At 47.4% G+C, this 24,756-nt stretch overlaps 1 protein-coding gene across 8 annotated transcripts in view; it reads left to right on the top strand.

Annotated features, from left to right (window-relative positions):
- PATJ (PATJ crumbs cell polarity complex component) overlaps positions 1 to 24,756 on the top strand; it is a 1,530,963-nt gene that overhangs the window by 538,022 nt on the left and 968,185 nt on the right. For all 8 annotated transcript variants that reach the window (XM_078669616.1, XM_078669595.1, XM_078669605.1 and 5 more), the window contains one exon: positions 22,446 to 22,823. In XM_078669616.1, coding sequence (XP_078525742.1) covers positions 22,446 to 22,823 — 378 coding nt within the window. The remainder of the gene's footprint in view (positions 1 to 22,445; positions 22,824 to 24,756) is intronic.

Here is a 24,756-nt window from a genome sequence, read left to right as displayed (position 1 = left end):
GCCCACCGGACATAGTGGATGAGGACAGCAAAGCCTTCCAGACGGCAAGAACACTCGGACGCGTGGATGCCCGCCGGTGGTATCCTGCACTAAAGTGCTTGCGCTGAGGGGACTGGAATATATTGTCGGACTGCACCCCCGCCGGCGGCCCCCTGACGTACATATCGGGAGGAGAAACGCTACCCTTCAGTGATCCGCGGCGGGCGAGGAGGAGGTCCCAAAATCCACGAGTCTCAACGCCATGGCGGGCAAGGGCACCAGGAGTGGGTCTACTACACAGATCAGACTGGAAAAATTTGCTTACAGCCAACACGGGCAGGCTCAGCACGGTGGGCGCAACTCCACGGGGGCCACCCCGGCGACGGAAGGGTCCGCGAAAATAACGTTGGAGGACATTATGAACACCCTTACGGAGGTCAAGGCGACTGTGGGCTCCATTTCCTCTGAAGTCACGCTCCTGCGTGCAGACTTTCACAAAATGGCTGAAAGAGTGTCCCAGGTGGAGGTAGTCACGAAATCACTGATAGAAGACACGTCCGAACTTCAGATTGCCATGGAACGCATGGATAAAGTCACCAAACTCCTGCAAGACAAGTTGGACGACCAAGAAGGGCGTTCACGAAGAAATAACGTGCGTATCCTTGGTCTTCCGGAATCAGAAGGGAAGGGGGCCATGGACCTCTACGTCGAAGACCTCATCAAGAACAAACTGAAACCTAAAGGACTATTCCACTTCTTTTCGGTGGAAAGAGCACACAGGGTTCCGGGCGGGCCCCCTAATTTTAGAGACAGGGATGCGGTCCTGCAAACAGCGAGGGTCTCCCCACCTGTTAAGATTCAAAATGCGACATTATCCTTCTTCCCGGACTACACGGCGGAGGTGGCCAGACGCCGCAAATCGTTCACGGAGGTGAAGAAAGCACTGCGGGACAGAGAATTGCCGTATTCCATGCTGTTCCCCGCCAAGCTACGGGTAGTGGCTGATGGAAAGACGTGGTTCTTCGATAGGCCGGAGACTGCTCACGACTGGCTGGAGGGCTGGCGGCAGGTGGGACAGCGTCATCGTCCACGCAAAGATCGGACTAATCATCGGAACATCACGCCATTGGAAGACAAGACCGACCCCCCGCCTCACCGCGAGGACACGGCAGCAACGGAGTCCGACTCGACACAAGATCCGCTGACCCAGGGCGACCAACACTGATCTGGAGATTGTCTGTGCAGGAGATGGCCTGGGGATGCCGCGTGGGACCTTGGACTTGCTGCCGCTGAGTAAGGTGGACACATTTAGTGCCTGAGGGGGCCTCACCAACCCCACGAGCAAGTAAGATAGTTGGGGAAGAACTGAAGCACTCTGCGAAGTTGGGGATACGGGCGGGTTTCGGTCCGTGGAGCAGGGGAGCAGGGAGGGGGGATGGGGTTAATGTTTTACTGTTTACATTTTTGATATTGTTCATCACTCACCTCACACATTCTGATACCACCCTAGGCCATGGCATGCTCCTCGTTCTCATCACGCCGGTCACCGACACATTGCTAACAACAATCTCGCAACGGTCTCATGGCTAACTTACTTCAGACTCCACCCGCTGGGAATGCCACGGTAACGGTGGGAGTGCCCCCTCTGCGCATGCTCACATGGAACGTCAGGGGGTTGGGTGACAAAATAAAGAGGGGCCTGGTACTGCAGGCTATTAAGCGGCGGAGCCCAGATGTGGTTCTGCTCCAGGAAACGCACCTTACGGGGACGACATGCAAAGCGCTTGATCGGCGCGGATACAAGATGGCGACACATGCAGAATTTACTTCAGGGTCCAGGGGAACGGGGATACTACTGAAAAAGTCATCACCCTTTATACTCACACACCATGCGACAGACGACCAGGGATGCTTCGCAGCGATACATGGCCAATGGGAGGGTAGACCGCTTAATGTGGTATCAGTATACATTCCCCCGGCACTACACTCCGTGACATTGCCTGCACTGGGTAAATTCCTGCTGGACCTCCCTGAGGGTGACACAATCATTGGGGGGGATCTGAATGCCATCGTAGACCCTGCGTTAGACGCCTTTCCCACTAGGGCCCGCTCAAGGGGACTTTCACCTCTTCCTGAGTTTTTAGATGCATTGGGCATTGTGGATATATGGCGACATTTACACCCCACAGCGACTCAGTACACCTTTTACTCCGCAGTCCACAATAGCCTATCTCGCATTGACTACTTCCTGTACCTGGGGGGGGGGTTGGGCACGGTTGACACGATCGAAATTCTACCCAGGGGCGTATCTGACCACTAGCCAGTCACGCTCACCCTTACTACTGGAGAACAGAAATGCGCAAGGCTCTACCCCATTTATCCGAATTATCTGAAGGTCCCTAAATTGAGACGGAAATTGAAATTAGCGACGACACAATACTTTGCGGAGAATAATGGCTCAGTGACCTCCCCGTCGATTCTATGGGAGGCCTACAAGGCCGTCCTGCGAGGGGCAGCGATAGCAGCCATTACGGGACACAAGCGTGATTCCGGGAAGGAGCTCACAGAGCTGGAATTGGCACTCCACGTTGCCAACACGGCACACATGGCGAACCCTTCCCCGGAGGCGACGCACGCGCTAAAGTTGCGGCAACAGCAGTACCAGACCCACCTGAGAACGACCGAAAAGGGCTACTTAGCGAACACTAAACATAGAATTTATGAAATAGGCGACAAGGCAGGGAAAATGCTGGCATGGTTAGATAGGAGGGAGGGAGGCGCGAGAGGAATCCAGAGACTCATTAATACTGACGGCCAGGTACTAACACACCCAGAGGACATAGTGCAGGCTTTGGCACGTCACTTTCACACCATATACACACCAGAGCGTGTTGTCACTGCTCAAATGGCGGCGGCGGCGCTGGTGGACATTCTCCTCCCCGGCATACCGCCGGAGGCTGCACAAGAGTTAGAGGCAGACCCTTCAGAAGAGGAAATCCAATTGGCGATACATTCACTACAATCAGGCAAGGCACTGGGTCCTAACGGGCTTCCGGTGGAATGGTATAAATCGATGGCCTCAGAACTTAGTGGTCCCCTGCTGGACATGTATCTGGACAGTAGGGAACGGGCTGAACTGCCACTGGATCAACGCACGGCCACGATCGTAGCTATACCTAAACCGGGTAAACCCCCGGAAGACTGTGCCTCATATCGCCCGATATCATTATTAAATGTGGAAGCCAAAATACTGGCTAAACTTCTGGCCACCCGCCTGATGCCACACCTGAGTGCCCTGATCCATCCCGACCAATCAGGCTTTCTACCCCATAGGAGCACGGCACTGAACCTCAGGAGAGTTCATGGGGTACTGGCGAGATCACACCTTCTCACTGAGAGGGCAGTGATCCTTTCCCTAGATGCGAAAATGGCTTTCGACCTAGTGGAATGGGAGTACCTCTTCGAGGTGCTCGCACGTATGGGCTTTGGGTCGAAATTTATCGCCTGGATACGTCTACTTTATACTAACCCAGTGGCGCAAGTGGTGTCTAATGGTCACGTCTCGCTGGCGTTCCCGTTGAGCAGAGGTACCAGGCAGGGGTGCCCTTTGTCGCCCCTGCTTTTCGCATTGGTACTCGAGCCTTTAGCTCTCCTGCTCAGACACACACCCTTGTTTCGAGGCATTCAATGGGAGGAGGGGTGGGAAGACAAGGTCTCCCTATATGCCGACGATATGCTCATTTACATGGTCGACCCTGATAACGGCATCCCAGCCCTTCTGGACATTTGCAACACACATGGGGCGACTTCAGGCTATACCCTTAATTGGTCGAAATCAGTGATCTACCTCTTGAAGGGACCGGCGCCGAGACTGCCGGTCGATTGCCCTTTAGCAGAACCGGTGACCTCCTTCAGGTACCTGGGCATTGTCATTGTACATTCTGAACAGATTTCTTCACTAGCAACCTAAAACCGCCTCTGGACCGCCTGCGAGCTGACGTTAAGCACTGGGCAACCCTGCCCCTCACCCTCTTGGGGCGCGCAGCCTTATTCAAGATGATGGCACTCCCCAGATTTCTGTATGTACTGGAAAACACCCCGCATCTTGTCCCTCTGCGATACTTCACACAGATTGCGGCACTGGTCTCCGCTCTCCTCTGGAGCAATGGTACAGCGCGAATAGCCTACGACAAATTGGTAAAAAGTTGGTATGAGGGGGGAATCGCACTCCCAACATTCAGGTGTATTACTGGGCGGCTCAGCTTAAAATAATTAACCAGTGGGTTCACGCCCCGAGAAACGACCCAGCGTACAGGGCTGATTGGGCACAATTAGGGACAGACTCCATGTTGTCGGTACTGTATAATAAACCAAGGCTTAAACATCTGCACGGCCCGACACGACACACAGCAGCCCTCTGGCATACAGCACAGGCACGACTGGGCTGGACAGGCAGAATTACCAAAATGACGCCACTGTGGGACACGAAGTCATTGGGGAACCTTAGAACGTGCAAGGGATTCACACAGTGGGACCTCATAGGTATCTCCACGGTGGGGGACCTTTGGGACAATGACACAGTGATTCCGTTCTCGCAACTTCAACAGCAATATGATCTCAGACCCACTGAAACGTTTCGCTATGTCCAAATTAGACACGCACTGCTACAAGCGGTCCCGCAGGGCACTGCACTGCCGGACTCCTCGCCACTTGAGGACAGGCTATTAACAGAGTATATGCAGCAGAGCGCCACGTCCCTCACTTACAAAAAACTAATCAACAACTTAAAAGACCCCACGACAAAACTTAAGGAACGCTGGGAGGGGGAGATAGGTATGATGGATGAATCGGAGTGGAATGAGGCATTGGCTTCTCCAAGGGAAATAGGCATTTCGGCCAAATTTAGACTGGTGCAACTAAAAATCTTACATCGCATCTACTACACCAGGACACTACTCCACAAAATACACAGAGCGCCCACTCCCTTTTGCTTGAGGGGTTGCGGGGAGGAGGGAACACTGTTCCACACACTCTGGGACTGCCCAAAAATACGGGGATTCTGGACACGGGTAATGCGCACCATATCCCAGACACTTCGGGTTTCCACTGTGCCAGACCCGCGTAAATGCCTTCTAAATATTTGGGACCCCAATGACCTGAACAGATATGGCATCATCTGGGCCACACTTGCCATGACAGTAGCGAAACGTGATATTGCACAGAAGTGGGGGGCTCCGGACGTGCCCACAGTGGAAGGTTGGGCTGAACACATGGACATCCTAATGGTCACGGAAAGAGCTGTGTATGTCCTTCGAGCAGCCCCCAGGAAATGGAACAAGGTGTGGACAGACTGGAATGTTTACAGGGGGGAAATCTGTGAGCCCTTGCCGGAGGATGATGACCTAGATTCTGAGGAGGAGGGGGAGTGATGGATGAAACTAGGGATTTATGCTTTCAGTACTAATTGTACCGGCGTGATGGGAGGATGGCACTGAGCTCAGACACAAGGGCAAAGAAGCGTGATTGGCTGAGGAGAAGTATGCGACCTAATTAGAAGTGATGACACTAAGTTGGGATATGGGGGGGGTATGTTTCTTGAAAGTTACTAGACTATTTCACAGGTTGGGCATCGTGACACTGCTACTTGGCAAGTTAAGCACTATTGGTAATATATATTGATGTACGGAACTCCATATGCGGGGATTGGGCAGACAGATTAAGATTGTGTTGTAACGAGATTGCTACCGCCAATGTTTCCAGGTTGATGTTGTGCAAACGTAAATGTGACAAATGTATGCATCATTCTCACTGATTGCACCACCTTTATGTTAATAAAAGATTTAAAAAAAAAAATATATATCATCCAAATCTGTCACCTAATGCAATTTAGCATGCTTATTTAATCGTTTTTTCACCGCCCGCTCACTTAACCCTCACCGCCTGTATACTCGATGTCACTAAGTTCGCACTCTTTCATATATCACAGCACGCACTACCGAGCACACTTTCCGTTCGTTAATAAGTCATTCACCAAGGTTCAACCTTCACCGTCCGTAATCTTGATGTTACACTTTCTTTATCGGTTGTATCGTTGAGCACCATCTCGGTTCACTAAGTTGTTCTAAGGCCTATTTCTTTAGTCATTACCTAATCTCGTTCACTTTTTCTCCAATTCATCCCTCTACTCCTCTGTACCCCTCGATCCTCCCTACATACCTTCCTCGCATCCCTTAGTGCTAAATAGAAGGCTGTAGTTAAGACATTTCTTATTAAACAAGATATTGTTTTCTCAGATTCCCCTGACGAAGGGCTGCTGTCATAAGCCCGAAATGCATTGGGACTTTTAAATTGAATTGATTTTGAAGAATTGTCTACCTCACATTGGGATTGTGTGAACTTTGAACATTTCCCTCGGACAAACTTTTGACTTTATATAAAGAAATACTACCACAACAAGCAAGAACCTGACGTCGTTTATTTCACTGATGTCCGAACATTGAGCTCAATCATTATTTGAATTGTTTAACTTTATTGATAACTACTAAAAAACTTTCTGTTTTACACTCCTTTGAGTGATTAGCGCAGTGCATTAGGCTATCTAGACCTTTGTCTAGTGAACTCATTCAATGCATATGTTTTCTGGCAGCTTGGATACCGAAAGTGCCCTCCCAGAATGTTAACCTCGGTCACACAGACAGGTCGGCCATGCGGGATTATTCAGCCCTGGAGAACCATCTACCTGGGGTGCACCCCCAGAGCGGAAAGGAGGCTGCCATGTAAATTTTACCAGTTATCCATCTGCCAGCTAAATCAATGCCCTATGTCGTGGTATTGGGGAACGTGCCCACTCTCCCCCAGGGCATTAAGGAGGATTTTTCCCAATTAAAGAATAAAGTCCTACATTGGCTCTCGTATAACGCAACCTTAGGACTGAGGGTGGAGAAAAACATTATTACGGTGCATAGAGGTAACTGGATCGGCAGTTCCTTTAAACCATTTATGGGTGATTGTGTTAGTGTAAGCTTTAACAGGCCCCATATCGCGGAAAGGATGCTTCCCTCAGATCTGCACCTAGCTCCTTCTGGTCATAAGTCGTCAATTATGGCCTTGCCCCCTACTTTTTCTATAAGCTTCAGTCAGTTGGGCACAACCATATGAACAATGTCAACATGGTCTCAGTTAACAGACTGATGCCGGTAGACCTATTCAACAGGAACGTAAGTCTAAACCCGCCCCCCACCCTAGTCCACCGGAACCAGATGCCGTCAAGTAGACAGGATCTTGGCCAGCCCCTATGGAGTTGTCAAACCGGTTTAACTCCCTGGCCACGATGGACGCATGTGACTGACTTGGTGTCCCCTCCCCCATGAACACAGTGAAACCCATCGACCAGCGGGTTGCCCCACAGCAAAGCCATGGGTGCTTGGGTGAAAATGTTTACAGCTTTATATCCTGGAATGTTGCAGGACTTGCCAACAAGTTTTCTGACCCATCTTGGATTGCATTTGTGAAGCAATTTTGTGTGATATGCTTGCAGGAAACAAGGCTGATGGATTGTAGCCAATTCTTAAAAGGTTACAAGCCCTTTTTCATCCCAGCATCCCCCGCTTCGCTGGCAGACCAAAGGGTGGTCTTGTAATTTATATTTCTCTAGCAGTGGAATGTAAGACAGTGGTCCTGACCTCACCGAGTCCATGTATACAGTCTCTGGCACTAAGCAAGAGGTTGATCAAACTGGGTCTTATTAATTTTTATAATTCACCATCATGTTCCAAGGGTGGGTGTAATATCACTATGTTAGGTTCTTTCTTAAGGCAACACTGTAACACTGCTCTTCAAAATCTTATGATTGCTGGGGACTTTAACATCCACCCATGTGGAGACCCAATACTTTGGCCATACTGGTATGGTGGAGGACTTTCCTGCGGAGGCAGTTATAGCGAATCTTCCGAAGGAAGGCAAAGAACTCCCACAACCTAAGAACTATAGGCCAATATCTTTAATTGACATTAATTGCAAAATTTACAAAAAAGTCTTGGCAATCAGACAAGAATCACACATTCTGGACCTTGTTCACCCTAATCAAGTAGTGGTTGTTTTCCCAAGTAATAGAAAGGGCAGACTCACCTTCCACGCAAACCGTGCCCTTCGCCTTGGATGCTGAAAACGCCTTCAATAATGCATCGTGGACATTTCTGAGGACAGTTCTGCATAAGTTCCAGTTGGGAACTGACTTTGTTTGGATGGTTATGGCTCTTTACGATAAACCTTCTTCCAGAACCCGCCTAAACTGTGCCATTTCTGAGGCATTTCTCTTAAAGCAAAATACTAAGCAAAGGTGCCCGCTGTCTCCAGCATTGTCCCTATTAGTGATACAACCCTTACTTTACATGATCAAAAACAGTGTCCAAATTACCAGTAGCAGTGTATGCTAATGACATTTTGATTTTCACGGAATATATGGAGTAATCAATCAGAGCACTATCTCAAACCATATCCACATATTCAAAATATACTGGATATACTCTAAACAAAGATAAATCAGAGGGTATGTCCCTAAATATTCTGTTGTTTTTTTGTTTTTGTTTTTTTTATTGAGTTTTTAGCCCCTTTTTCTCCCAGGCACATTAGGAAGCATACAGATAATTCAAACATATAAAAAACAGCAAACAATAGCATATAACAAATTATTATCTCTCTAATAAGCCCTCCCTGACTGTCCTAAATTAAACCCTTAAATTTCAATTATTTTGGTCGCCCCCACTCTGTCCCCACAGCCATTAAGAAATCCAGTTGAGAATGGGAGACCATATTTTAGCACCCAATCTTCTTTTGCTTCTCCCTTTAGTTCTATAAATTGACGATTCAAAATTATACACAGCCAGCAGTCTAGTCTAGCTTTCCAGTTCAATAAAGTGGGAGGATCAGGGCTGATCCACTCGTTAGTGATACACGTGCAAACCACTGCCATCATAATAAACAAAAGAGCGGTTGAAGCATCATTTCTTACATTGGCCATTGAACCCGAGCCTATCCCGATGATCATTAAGTCTCCCGTAATCCCTAGGGGGGTTCCAAATATAATACTTCGAAATCCCTCCAGTTTTTGAAAGAATCCCCCCAATCTTGGACAGGAATAAAACATATGGATTGAATCAGCCACAAACAACCCACACCGATTACACTTAACCCCTACTGTTACTCCCCACCGAGAAATCTTCCTACGGGAGTAATTTAAATCATACAAAGCCATATAATGCTGGCTACGTGATCTTCCTGTCATCAAAACCCTATTAGCGAGCTCCAGCGATTTACTTATGCTAGGTTCCTCCACACCAAATTTGCTTTCCCATTTCATTTGACATTCCTCCAAATCATCTGGGAGGACTTCAAGCAACTGTTGATAATACTGCCCTATCGGTATCCTCCTCTTCATTTTCTCAATTAGCACCCTTTTCCCAAATTGTTTGCCCATATTTGCACCAAATTTACCCATGAAACTCCGAATTTGCAAATATTTGAAAAAACCTTGCTTGTCTAGCACAAACTTCTCTCTAAGGTCTGAGCATGCCAGTAGATCCCCTTGATCAAACAAATCCCCTAAACATCATATACCTTTTAGGCCCCATTTAAATACAACATGATCCTGGAAAATTACCGGTAGTAGCTCAGAGGGTTTAAAAGGAGTATAAGAATTTAATTTTGGAATATGATATAGTCGTTTGATTTGTTGCCAGACTCTGTAGGCTGCCTTCAAGATCTTAAACCTTGTTTTTTTGTAATATCTCGATTCTAAAATAAACTAGACAGCCATTAGCTTCACTTCCCAGCCCATATTCATAAATTGATGGTCTGTGACTTAGAGGAATCATGGCTTTACTCCCCACAACAGTGGCCCCATAATCTGCATCATGGCAGCCCAATAATACATTAAAAAGTGTGGGATACCCCAGCCCCCCCCGATGTCTTGGAAGAATTGTTTTCTTATAGGCCCTTCTTGTTCTTCGGTACCCCCACAGAAATCTAGAACATATCCTCTCCAATTTGATAAAACATGAGTTAGGGAACTCTGAAGGAATTGTTCTAAATATATACAAGAGTTTAGGGAGAACCAGCATTTTTAAAACATTACATCTACCATGGAGGAAAAGATGAAGATTATCCAGACGTTCCAGGGTAGCGTTTACCTTCTCAATAACTGGTAGAATATTCAGGGCAAGGATCTTATCCACAGTAGGGGTAATCGTTATTCCCAAATATATTGCCTCCAATGTTACTACCCCATCTGCCGGGGGATCCTTGCCAGAGTAAAGTATCTGAATTCTTTCTATATTAAGTTTATACCCGAAAAGTAACCAAACTGTGCCGCTAATACTTTTATTGCCGGAAGAGCTGTTACAATATCACTAGATACTACAATTATATCGTCGCATAGGCAAGTGCTCTATACTCTACACCCCTGAAGCGAACTGCTTTGATAGCAGTATGATAATTTAACTTATTCAAAAATAAATCTATATATAAAGCAAATAAAAAGGGGGAGCACGGGCACCCCTGCCTTGTGCCCCTACTTATATTAAATACATCAGATTCTAGCCCTGATATCCGTATAGTAGCCACCGGGCTTATATATGAAGTCTTGACTGCTTGTATGAACTCTGCACAGAAACCCTTCCAACGCAGGACCTCCCACATATATTGCCAGGAGACCATGTCGAACGCCTTTTGGGCGTCCAACAGGATCACCCCCAGCGCCAAGTCAGTTGCCTGAGTCCAATCCAGAAGAGCGACAACCCTTCTTACATGGTCAGCAGTATCCCTCCCTGGGTTAAACCCATGCTGAACATCGGAAACAAGAGGGGTAATAACTGCCCCTGAAACGTAGAGCTAAATTTTTAGAAAAAATCTTGCTGTCCGAGTTGATCAGCAATATCGGCCTGTAAGAGGATGGAGAAAGCTCGGGCTTACCTTTTTAAAACAAAACAATAATCGTAGTTTTTCGCCATGACTCTGGTGCTATACCGCGCTGGGCATCAAGAAATATTGTCATGAGCTCTGGTATTAGCACCTGACGAAAAGTTCTGTAAAATTCCAACGGAATACCGTCGGGGCCGACTGCTTTGCCCATCGCTAATGATAATATTGCTGCCTCCACCTCTTCCCTAGTTACATCTGCTGCGAATACGACATTATGGTCTTGTGAAAATGTATTGGTTTCAATATTGCAAATAAATTCTTTCATTTGCCCTCCTGCATTAGTTATTTCACCCTATGTATAAAGACCAGTATAAAATCTGCGAAACACATTCAAGACTTCGGCTGGTGAAATCATGATGGTCCTGTATCCTACATATCCGATTCGAAATTTCCCTTTGCTTCAATCTCTTAGCTAAAATTCTACCTGCATCTTCCCCTGATTCATAAACCTGAGCCCTATATGTGGCCAACTTTGTTGCGACCTTTAGTGCAAAATGTAGGTGAATTTTCATTTTCAAAATGGCGATTGCCTTTAAGGTTTCATCCGTATTTTGCTGATGTCAGCTCACCCATAAACTGAATTTCCAAAAGCCTAAGCTGCTTCATCCCCTCCTTAATTTCTGTAAGTAATTTGCGTTGTTTGGCTATCGAATAACTCAGTGTCGCTCCCCGCACACCAGCCTTCAATGTATCCCATATGATAGGGTCTGAAGCTGTTCCCCTATTAATTTTAAAGAATTCTGGGATCCACTCACACATATCTTTACAATATTCAGGATCTAACAAAATATTGCGTTCAAAGGTCCATACCTTTGCTTGCGCCCTTGCTCTTATGTCAAGTACCAATACCAACTAATTGTGGTCTGATATTATTCTTGGTATAATCTCTATCTTTGCATTTGCCATCACATCAGCAGAAATAAAAAAATAATCTAGGCAAACATGCTTCTTATGGGGAGCGGAGTAAAAAGTATTACCAGGAACACTTCTCTTCTGAGCAAACCATACATCAACCAGGCCAAACTCTTTAACTAAACCCTTAATAGCTTTAAAAACCTTAACCTTTTTTCCCATGTATGGACTATCTCCTTTGATATCGAAATCCCCCTCCAAATGAAGATTAAGATCCCCACAACAAATTAAGGGGGCTGGCCAAGTCGCCAATTTGATACTTAAATGATGTAGCACCTCTGGATCATCCAGATTAGATCCATAGATTTAACAAACTGTCAATGGAGAACAATTGACAATCAGTTCAACAATTACCCAGCGCCACAAAACATCCTCTTTTACCCGCCTACACACCCCTAACCCACGTCTCATAAATATTGCTACACCTCTAGTAGTAATGCTTTGTTTGGTACATCCTAAAATTTCCATGCCTAGATCATTAAACCATTTTCGATTATTCCATGCTATATGTGTTTCTTGTACACATAACAAATCATATCGCTGCCTCCGCAACATTTGAGCCATCACCCCCCTTTTCCTTTTATCGTTTAGGCCTCATATATTCCATGAGCAAATAGAAAATTGACCCATATTCTTTATCAAATTTAATCATCAGAATCAGTCCAACAGTCTTGTCTGCCCTTCCTGCCCCCCAAACTAAATCTCAAACACAGTATAGCCTGCCTCAAACACATAGGTACCATTACCGTTCTACACGCAAGCAACCACCACCAACCCTCCGTGCTTTCCCCCCTCACCACCCCTATTCCCCACCCCCTGCCACTGCCCTCTCACCAACCCTTTCCCACCCAAATTAGGCATAAGGACCGAGTCCTCAATGATGGACAGTGGATTGAAACCGTACCCCCGAAACCCCCATAACCCTCCCACACCCCACAAAAACAAACATTTTGGATCAAATAGCCGTACTAATGGAGATCCTATACCAAACTTTATTGACTGTTATCATCACATTGCCTTCAAAAATTCCTCTGCTAGTATTTCTCACACAAAAAAACGGAATCTTCTCCTTATAAATTACTTTTAACTTAGCAGGATTCAGCAAAAAGACCTACGCCCCTTTAGCCTGGAAAGATGGGATCAATTTGGCGTAGCTTCCATCTCTTTTGAAAAGTAGCCTGACATAAATCGGGACGGACAAAGAAGTCACAACCCTTAAAAGTCCTCTTCCTCTCTGGCCTAGCCAAATTATACAATGCCTCTCTCAACAAATAATTGTTCAAACAGATGAGTATCGCCCTAGGTTTTTCATTAGATCCACCTGCCCTACATCTTTGAACAAAGGGAAATCTATGTGCTCCTAGGATCTCTGTCTGCCAATTCCACTGTTTGAGATCAGGAAACGCTTCAGAAAATACCTCGATAACATACTGCCTAACATCCTTCCCTCCCGTCCCTCTGGAATGCCCAAAACACGTAAATTATTCCTTCTGGAATGATTTTCTAAATCAATTAACTTCCAGTTAGTGTCATCTCTTAAGTCTTGCAAAGATGCTATTGTTGCCTTCTGATGCACTATTTGATCCTCCATAGCAGATATCCTCTCCTCTGCCTCCCCCAATCCTAGTCGATATTTCGGTACAAGTCTTCTCAACTCATCGCACCGTATTCTGCAATTTGCGAACCTCGCCCTGGGTCCGCAAACCTTCAGCTTTGGTCTCTTCCCTATGTGCCATTATCACTTAGTATATTGTACTGAGAGTAATTTCACTTTCACCCTCTTTTACCGTATTGAGCGTCGCCACGGAACTATTGACCGTGTCACCATTCATCTCCACCTGAGGGGAAAAAGAACAGTCCTACACTAAGGGTCCGGAGGGGCCGGCTTTCCATTCACAACAGGGCTAACAGGGTCTTGAGTTTCCGAGCAGTCCCTTGGTTAATGGATACTTCAAAATTTAATTCCTCCTCATCTTGTTGAGGGCTGTTATCATCAGCCCAGTCCCCTGCAATACTTTCATTCTCCGAGGAGTTAGAAGGGTCAGACATTGAATAAAACTCCTCCCTGAATCTCCAGATTCCATATCATTGATTATCTCCTCATCATGATACTCCCCCTCAGGCTTGTGATTATCAAAACTTTGTAGTTTTGCCACCATCGCATTCGCTTTAGCCCTTGATATTGTGCTACATTCTTCGCCCACCTCCTTTCCACGATTTCTAGCCGAGTTGCTAGTCGCCTCAACAATGTTTCACTCCTAGGCGTAATGAGCAACTGATCTTCCACAGATAAGGATACAGCTACAGATACTTTGTTGCCACCAGACTTCCCTTTCTCCGGTTTGCCTTTCCCAGCTGGTTTTTAAAAATAGCTGGCACCGTTCGTCGTTTCTGCGCCATACCTCCTTTTTGCACATCACTGTTCGGAGGTGAGGATGGAGCAGCCACCCACCCCCGCTCCACCAATCCGGCATCCGCCACCAGCGTCCTCGGATCAACCCCCAGCTTGTTGACTTTCACTTTCCATGCGGGAGGGGCACGTCGATATTGCCGGAACGGCTGACACTGCCTCAGACGTCGCGGCGGCAGCTCCCCGGGTCTTAGCACCCTTACTGCTCCCTTTCGGGGCCATTATGCTCACTACCTGCCTCCCTGTAGCTTCAGAGCTTTTCCGCCACAAGAGCCGCCACTGAGCCAGAGCCGAGTACTGCTGCAGAAGAGCTAGACGCCACGGGCTGCTTCTTGCACTCGTGCCGGTTCTCGCACTCGCCAAAAATCGAAGAAAATGCCGCCACAACATTACCCGCTTAGGGCACACATCTAAACAGGTAAGAGCGCGCGGGTGAGGAGAATTGATGGGGAGGTTTGCATCGGGAAGCACGTCTCTCAAGCCACTCACACAGCCGTGGACACGGCCGCCATCTTGCCTCTCACAAAGGAAGCACTCCTGGACGTGAAGAATGCCATCATAAATCCTCGTCCCTAAATATTCTGTGTGGCAACAAGGTGTAAGGCAACTCTGGATTAGCATGGCAGAGTAGCTGCTTAATATTCCTGGTTATAGAATTCAACAGTGACATTTCTGAAACAATAAAACACAACAAACAGTTATTACTAAAGAAAGTAAATAAACTTGTAGAAAGCTGGTCGCCTAAATTTCGTAGTTGGTGGGGACGCCCGGAGACTATTAGCATGATGCCTACTGCCATGGTCAACTATGTAATAAGTAGGATCCCAGTCACCATGTCAATCAATCGGGGAATAGCCTTTACAACGCGGGCATTACCACGTGCTGCCATTACTGTGCTGCCATTACTACGCTGCTTTTACAACGCAAGTCGTTTCAACGGTATAGGTATAGTTTAATTTTCTATTCCAACACCTTCCCTACTGTAACGTGGGCTGGAGTTGGAATAGAAAATTAATTAATTAATTAAACTATTCCACTATCCAGCACTTAAAGCGCAAGTAGTTGTAACGACTTGCGTTGTAAAAACGGTGTTGTAATGGCACGCGTGGTAATAGCCCGCGTTGTACTATCATACAACCCAATCAATCAGTCAAGGGTTTGTTGAGTGCAGCTACTCACCCGACAGGGGCTCAAGGCGCTGGGGGTGGGGTGGTGGGGGAGGAGCAGCTCCTGAATGCTCATGGTGATTAGTCGAAAAAAGCCAGGTCCTGCGGTCCTTCTAGACCCTCCAGGGTCCATGCTGCTCTTGGATGCTCAGGGTGATGATTTTTTCTCAAACTTTGTTGCAACCCTTCGTGCTTTCCTGTGGAATAAGAAGAGACCAAGAATATCTTTAAGGAAGCTTAGACTTCTAAAGATCAAGTTGGAGTTAGACTGGCCAATTTCAAAAACTACCCAGCAGATTTTTCATTTAATCAAGCGACCAGATGGTTAAATAATTCTGCTTCCTATCGCCACATATGGTTAGAAGTTGAAAATTAGATCATGGATGAAGCATCTCTCATCTTGTATTTGACTTCCACCCATATTACATGCAGCATTTTGTGCGACACTAAAAAAGAAATCCTTTGTATTGATTTAAAAATGTAAAGTAAACTTCATTTCTCAGATCTTGTCTCTCTTTAGCATTATAAACACATTAAGATTGATAGTCAGACTCTTGCTTGTCATGAATGGGTTTTGAAAGGTATTTTTACGGTATGCCAACTGGGGCCAAGATCGGACCCCATATCATTTGCCACACTGCAGAGCATTTATCAGTTACAGAATATACAACCAGCGGCAATCGCCTTCCTGAATGTCTGGGTTTAGAAGAATATCTCCTCTTCAGCTCCATAACTCAGCACCATGTGAATCCGTAAATCACCACAATTCGAAGGCACAGCAGCCAGAGACTTAATGAAGATGCTCTGAACACCACATTGAAGTTTCACAATACCTGTTACCTAAGAAACAGAATCGAAATTTGCCTAGCTTAGTAACGGTAAGTTTCAATTCTATTAAGGACACGGAGGCGAGGATTATGCTTTTTCCCTCCTTCGCTGTTTATTAACAAAAACACAAAGCAGCCAGAAAGCAATAACATAAGCCCTATACCTCAGAACAAAGGTTATAGAGGCTAGCACATCACTAGAAAATTCAGAAAAAACTACAAGTCCCATGGAATGCAGCAGAACAGTCCGCAATATAGTCCTTCATTAGTGTCCATGGCATCTAGATAGGACGTCCCTCCTATGACCTCTTCCTCTTTCTTCGCGCGAGTCACGCCTCAATATCACTGGTCTTGCTTTGCACCATCGTTACCTAGCAAAAAACATACAACAGCATCAGCGGTTTGAAAGACCAAACGTTCCAGATCAGGCAGTTATAATCACCAGTACCAGAACAACAAGTCTCATAATACACCACTGGAAAACCTGCGTACTTACTGCATTACGGGAGGGATCGACTCCACCGGTGGCAGGGAGGGATAATCCTCGCCTCCGTGTCCTTAATAGAATTGAAACTTACCGTTACTAAGCTAGGAAAATTTCGATTCTCTGTCAGGACCGGAGGCTTCAGATCATGCTAGTTTAAAGCTTACTTACCACCAAATGCACTATATCCACCACCGTTTTGAAATAAAACTGCTTAAAAGTGGAGTCCGAGGACCAGTCCGCCGCACGTATCAGGTCCTCCAGACGGGCCCCCCAAGAGAAAGCCTAGAAGCCATGGCCCCTCTTGCTGAGTGGGCACCAAACTGCTTCGTATCGATACCTGCTTCCTGCATGATCCACCGAACCCATCTGGCGATGGTGGGTAATGAGACAGCCTTGTGTGGCTTCCGCAGTGCAATCAACAGCTGTCGTTCGCCCGGAGGACGCAGCTCTATGGTTAAATCCTCATATGCCTTCAGGCATTGTACCACACAGAGTTTGGGGACGTCCACGAAACACGGGTAAGAAATTGTTCTTGACGCACATTTCGTGCGGCGCCCCAACGTGAAGACCACCCCATCAGGGGAAAAAACCCTCGCCGAGATATCTAAGGCGCGTACATCGGACACTCGCCTGCATGAGACCAGACACAAAAGCATTGCCAACTTCGCCGATAGCTCTTTCAAAGAGAGGTACTTGTTCGCCTGCCAAAACAAAAAGATGTTCAAGACCAGGTTGACGTCCCAGAGAACCGAGTAACGCGGTTCTGGAGGCAAGGAGAGTCGAATGCCTCTCAAGAGCCTACAAACAAAGGGGTGCTCCCCTATCGGCGCACCTGCCACCGGATTATGGCCTGCGGAAATCGCAGGGCGCATCGCGTTGACAGTGCGGTAGGCCAGCCCGGTCGAAGCCGATTCAGCTAAAAAATTCAAAACTGGTACGACGCCTGCGACCAGGGTATCCAGGTCCCGTCGAAGACACCAGCGGGACCATTTATTCCAGGCGGAACGATACCGCTTTGCCGTGCTACCTGCCCAGGCCTTTGAGAGGAAACTCTCAGCAGGTCTCGAAAGGCCTGGGAGCGACCAGCGTCGCCTGAAAGCCTCCATGCCATGAGGCTAAGAGAGCTCTGCATGATCAGATGATGGGGATTCTCGTCCGCGTTGAAAAGAAGACGCGGAAACCGGGGGAGTAGGATTGGAGAATCCCAAGAAAGTTCCAGAAGAACCGGAAACCAAACTTGAGATCTCCACCAGGGAGTCACCATAACCACGTCCGCTTGCTGGCGGCGAAGATGGGCCGCCGCTCTTAGTACCATCGAAAACGGAGGGAAGGCGTATGACTTCTCCTGACTCCAATCCTGGAGAAAAGCATCCGTGGCCTCCGCGAGAGGGTCCGGCCTCCAGCTGAAAAAGCGCGGGAGCTGGTGGTCCAGACGGGATGCAAAGAGGTCTACCGAAAACGGGCCCCACTGCGTGTTTAGCCACCTGAAAACCTGCGAGTCCAGCTTCCACTGACTGGAATCCCGCAAGTGCCGGGAGTGCCAATCCGCTATTTGGTTGTGTTGACCCGGCAAATACTCCGCTGTCACTGAGATATGGTGTGTTAGGCAGTAATCCCAAAAAACCTTTGCCAAGTCCGCCAGGGCTTTTGAACGAGGGCCGCCCAGGTGGTTGAAGTAACGGACTGCGGAGATGTTGTCCATCCGAAGCAGAACGTAGGAGCGAACCGAATCCTTGGTCCAACAGCGTACCGCGAAGGACCCTGCCAACAGTTCTAAGCAGTTGATATGCAGCTCCTGTTCTTCGGACGACCAGGCGCCGCCTGTGGAGAATTCTCCACTACGGGCGCCCCAACCCGCTGGCGACTGACTCTATCACCAAGTCTGGAATCGGCCCAAAGATCGCCCGGCCGTTCCAAGCTTCCATATGGGTCAGCCACCAGGCCATTTCCTCCTTCACCTCGACCAATAGGGGAACCACTTGATCGTACGTTAGTCCCCGACAGAGATGATGCGCCTTGAGGCGTTGAAGGGCCCGGTAGTGAAGGGGACCCGGAAAGATTGCCTGAATGGATGAGGAAAGCAGTCCTACCACCCGGGCAATCTGTCGGAGCGATGTGTGGAATCTCGAGATCGTCTGACGCAGAATATGACGAATCTTCCCCATTTTCCTGGAAGGAAGGCTCAGGATGCACTGCACCGAGTCCACGGTAAAGCCGAGGAACACTACTGTCTGAGAAGGGGAGAGAACTGACGTTTACCACAAATCCCAACCCCTGGAGCAAGGATACTGTCTGTCGGAGTTGAAGGTTCAACTTCTCGGGGCACTGTGCCATCAACAGAATGTCGTCTAAATAGACAATCGTCCGAACCCCCTGGCTTCGCAAAAGTTCCACCGCCGGATGGAGTAGCTTCGTGAAGCACCAAGGTGCCGATGAAAGACCGAATGGAAGGGCGGTAAACTCGAAAATGTGCCCCATCCACTGGAATTGAAGAAAACGACGATGCGGTGGATGAATAGGAACCACCAAATACGCATCCTTGAGGTCCAGGCGGACCATCCAGTCGTTCGGGAGTAGCACATCCCGCAAAAGATGGATACCCTCCATCTTGAAATGCCGGTAAACCAACCAACCGTTGAATTCCTTGAGGTTGATTACCGGACATTTTCCCCCATCTACTTTGTCCACCAGAAACAAGTTGCTCAAAAACCCGGCAGGATGCTGTGTCGAACGACAAATGGCCCCTTTGCGCAACAGGTCTGCGACCTCCTCGTCGACCAGTTGCGCATCTGCCTGAGAGAAAATGATAGGGTGTGGAGGTCTATCTTGGCATGGCCGATCGTAAAACTCTATGTGAAAGCCGCGGACGGTCTGTAAGACCCAGGCGTCCGACGTGATTTCGGCCCATGCCTCTGGAAACAGGGCTATACCTTCCCCAAATGCGGACACTGTCCCCCGATATAACACTCACCGTTTGAATTGCTACCACCGGCATTCTTGAACCCACCGCGCCCTCGGAAGCTCTGTCCTCTGGTGGGATAGAAGGTGTTGTAGTTCGCAGAAGTATTAAATTGTCCTCGTCCGGAGCCTTGATTTCTGTTGGCAGATTGCTGACCACCGCGGCCGGTCGCGCGGCCCCCACCGCGACCAGCCTCCCTGGAGAAGCGTTGCTGGAAAACCTTTTTAATACTTGTCTGCGCCCTATCCAGGGACGTAAAGGTAGAGACAAACTTCCCTAATTCTTTGATAAAGTGGTCCCCGAAGAGGCCCCCCTGGGCCACCGTCCCCGCCTCCGAAGAGGCCAAGTCTCCTAGTTTCGGGTCAAGCTTAATGAGGAGAGACCTCCGGCGCTCGTTGGAAAGGGCGCAATTGGCGTTTCCCAAAAAAACCCACTACTCTCTGTGCCCAGTTGGACAGGACCTCAGGGGAAATGGCCGCACCTGACACTATCGCCTCCTCTGCCATGTCCAAGATCTAAGTTATGGGACCAATGGCATCCAGAAGCTTGTCCTGACAGGAGCGCCAGGAAAGATCAATCCCCTTGCGAGGATCTTTGACGAACTTCGCCAAAAAAGTGGCCATTTTAGGGTCTAGCTCGGGAGTAAGGGCCACCTTGCCCTCCAACGTGGGCCTAGGACACTCCCCGCGCAGACAACTCCTTGCTTCCTTCTCAAGGGGCTTGCGTAGGCGTCCTGCGACGAACTTCGCCACTTTCTCCCCCGGGGTCCAGGCAGCCGACCGCGGATGCATTATTTCATCCGGGTCTAACATGCCCGAACTATCCTGGGGTAGTTCGGTGGCAGAGCCCGAAGGCCGCCAAGAACGCACAGACCCATCCTCATCGTCAGTGTCTGCCGGGGAAAAACCTCCAGGGGACGAGGGCGCCGTCCCTATGGACCCCGAAGGGCCCGGGGTCAGTGGAGGCGCAGAGGTAGGCCCTACAATCTCCGTCACGCAGAGTTATATGGAACTATCCACCGCCGTATAAAACTCCTCATCATTTAAATATTGATGAGACTCCTCCTCTTCGTTCTACTCGTCCTGGTCCATCACTGCCTCTATACAGCCCAACCCAAACACCTCTTAAGAGAAGGAGAAGGGGGGGGGCACAGGAGCAGGACAACAGGCAGTAGTCTGTGAAAATATAGGGGACAAAGCTACACTGTCACGTTTTTGGGCCCAGTAGTACCGGGAATTATAGGGGGCACCCAACCCACAGCGCGCAGACCCTCAATAAGACCGGGTCACTGCTGCCTCCCTGCGTGCTTAGAAAGCATTTATAATGCAGGAAACAAATGTAAATGTAAATGTAGTATACTTGTAAAGCGCACAGCTGCCCCAGCAACGGGGCGTCCCGGCGCTGTATAACTCTGGGGAACCCGTCCTGGCTTTCCCTGTGGGATGTTCCCTCCTGGGAGTCCCCAAGGTGGAGCCAGGCATCCCCGGAATTGGTGGGGCAGTTGTGGAGATTAGGCAAGCTAATGCCCAGAGTTGCCGAGTGGGACCCCTGATTAGAGTAAGCACCGAAGCGAGAATTATCGAGTCCGCTGACCAAGGTCCACGACCAAAGGAGAAAAACGCCCGTAGGCGGCAACGCGGTAAAACCGCTTTACAGACCCCCAGCGGGGCGTAGGTAATGAAAATGGGGCCAATACAGACTCAGGAGACCTGAGCGTCACGGTGAGGCAGCGGGGCAAGCTCCGTTGGTTCGTTCACCTCAGCGCGGTCTCCCTGAAGAGAAAAACCGCGCCGAGGCGAACGAGATGCTCTGGCTCCCCCTAGCGGCCGGAGGAGACCGCAAAACACCGGGGAAGTCGCGTGAAGAGCAGCGAGTGCTCCCGTGACTGAAGGGGCTCTGAAAAGGAAAACAACAACCCCCAATACAAGCGTACAAGATTACAATAAACAACACCCTCAAACTACCCCACAGTGAGAACACAGTGAGGAGAGAGGCAAAAAAAACACTTAACTGTCTGCGAAGCAGCGAAGAAAGAGGAAGTGGTCATAGGAGGGACGTCCTATCTAGATGCCATGGACACTAATGAAGGACTATATTGCGGACTATTCTGCTGCATTCCATGGGACTTGTAGTTTTTTCTGAATTTTCCAGTGATGTGCTAGCCTCTATATCCTTTGTTCTGAGGTATAGGGCTTATGTTATTGCTTTTTGGCTGCTGTGTGTTTTTGTTAATAAACAGCGAAGAAGGGAAAAAGCATAATCTGAAGCCTTCGGTCCTGACATAGAATTGTTCATACCTCTTAATTAATATACATCACAGGCTACACCCTCCAACCGTGCCAACTCGTATTAGGAAGCTGGTGCTATATTAATGCTGTTCTGCTATCTCCCTGACATAGACACCTTACAACTCTAAAATAATTTAGCACTAAGAACCATCACAGCTGCTTGCAAATAAAATGGGTCTTATGGAAGATGCATGAAATTATTATGGTGTGGGAGTAAAATTTGAGCTGGTCACTTAAGTGAGTCAAAGGTGTAAATATCTTAATTTCTGTATAACTTAAACAAATGGCTGAAAATAAGTGCTGGCATTATAAAATGTGCAATTTGATGTATTCTTAGATGGACTAATTATTTTATTGTATTATTAATGAACATTTTCCCCAAGTTGTTTTTACAGTGTGAATTCATTATTTACGACTTAATATATATTTTTTGTCCATAGGTCTTTAGAAATGAGGTGTTTTCAAAAGAAGAACTTGTTGATGAGCCTATACTACATTTAGGAAGATTAAATTTGCAACGCAGTGAAAGCGGGAGTACCAAGGAGTCATGGGAAATGCACGAAATGGAGGAAATTGGGGAGGAACGTGAAATGCTCGTTGATGAGGATTACGAAGAGGAATATTTGCAAAACAACAATAATGCCAACATGCCCCTAGAAACACTCAGTACACACTCCCACTACTCAGCAGGGAAGCACCACAGCTACACTGAAAACTGGGTAAAGGAGATGGAGCAGAGTGTAGTCACAGATGTGGACTCGGAGATGCACCGACCCGCCAAGCAACCACCCAACTATACTTATAAGGAATCATCAGTGGTAAGACACCTGCTATTTACAACATTAAAAAACTGCATGGCAGAAGAAGAATGCTCTTTAGTGTAAACATATGGAACGTCGAGCAGTCTTCTTATTGTGATGGCACATCTTGTTCTGGTGCACATTATCTCCCATATTATCGCCCTTACCTCCGTTAGCATGAAGGGAAGAGGCTTAGACACAAAGGTGCTATTCTAGAAGGGCCACAGATTGTCAGTCTGGTAACTATCGATTGCTCAGGCTTCAGTACTTATCAGATGCCTTATTTGTGAACCATTCCACTTAACACATGAAAGTTTGGGGAAATATTCACATTTTTCCCTTTTCTGAGGTATAACAATTGCAAATGTGTGCTGTTTACCTAACTGATTTACTCCAAGCTTGACCTGATGGAAACCGCCCATGGATGTGCCATTTGTGCCACGATTGTAATTCAGAGTCGGAAACAAAGGGAAGTTATGCCTGATTTAGTATTTGTACACTAGTCTGAATCCGGATCAAGGTTGGGAAGACAATTACTGTCCATACATACACACCGTTGTGTTCAAAGAAACAGTTTGATACCAAGCAATGTTTCGGTGACTGATTCATGACTGTGACTTACTACTAAAGTTCATCAGTGCTGGTGGGTCCAGTGACATTGACCTTTACTTCAGTGCGGCTGGACTTGCTAGTATTTGTAGAATAAGATAGTCAAGGATCTTCAAACCTAATACATGCTCACTACCGGGTGCCGTGCAACAACTTAAGATATATTTAACTCTTGCTACTCTTCTATTGCAGAAATGTTCAGTGCTATTGTCAAGCCTTTCTGGGCTTCAGGTACAGAGAGTAGGCCCCTCTTATCTTTTTTGACACAAAGTTTATTAGGTATTTTCAAAGGAAAGTGATGTAAGCTATGTAGGAATCAACAAACATACAATATATTGTCTCTACACATTACAATCACTTAAAATCGAGATCATATGTAGAAAAGAACATTAGCTTCTCTAAGACCATAGATGAGTGGTATATAGATAGGGGTAATGGAAAGTGGGGGCTGTTGTGAGGGAATGATGAACACCAGTTAGGGGATAAAGAGGCTCCACTCATCAAAGGCAGATCATGTGGATTGCTTGCGAGCAACAGACTGTCGCCTAGAAAACTGATGGATTTGTGAGAGGGCTGTGTGCAGGAGGTGGGTGGGATGTGATATTGGGAGATGCAGAGATAAGAATCCGGTGAACGACAGGGGAACTATGCACAACAGCTGAACTAAGTAGGGTGGGTGTAGTACTTTCCCAGGGTTAAGTCCAATGCATCCAACTTATCAGGTCTATGTATTGGCAGAACATTCAGACCGGTCAGAATGTGAGGTCCATACAATGATTCATTATCAAGGAGGGGGTTCAGGATTCTGTGAGATCATGCATAGAATGGAAAAGCACTGGATTATGTGTTTATCAGAACAAGACAGGGCACCGGTTTAATTGAAAACTCAACTGCATAATAAAATCTATGGATGTCTTAAATATCAATGTGGGAATATTGTCTTGCACCATATTCTGAAGGGCTGAATTGAACAAGATAACTTAGTACCCAAGGTACATTGTCTCAAATGGTAAATGCCTAGCAGTGGATCTGAACATTGGCTGCACCTCACTGCTAGACCAATTAACCTGAGAACCAGAGAAAGACGAAAATTAATCTATGAAGGACATGACACACAGTTTAGATACTTTGGACATGAGAGCATCAACAGGATATCTCTTTTAGACGAATTAATCCGGGAGCCAGAGAACTAAGAAAATGTGTCTATGGAGGGACATGAAGTCAGGTATAGATACTTTAGATCTGAGAGTATAAACAGGATATTGACGGTGCACAGGAAGATCTTTGTAAGTTGGGCCGGAGAGGCTATGCCCTTCACTCCAGTAGATTTGTGGATTTGGTA

Source organism: Lissotriton helveticus, chromosome 1_2, assembly GCF_964261635.1.
Source record: "Lissotriton helveticus chromosome 1_2, aLisHel1.1, whole genome shotgun sequence".
Taxonomy (NCBI): domain Eukaryota; kingdom Metazoa; phylum Chordata; class Amphibia; order Caudata; family Salamandridae; genus Lissotriton; species Lissotriton helveticus.
The sequence above is the reverse complement of the archived record's forward strand: the minus strand, read 5'-3'. Positions and strand labels throughout refer to the sequence as shown.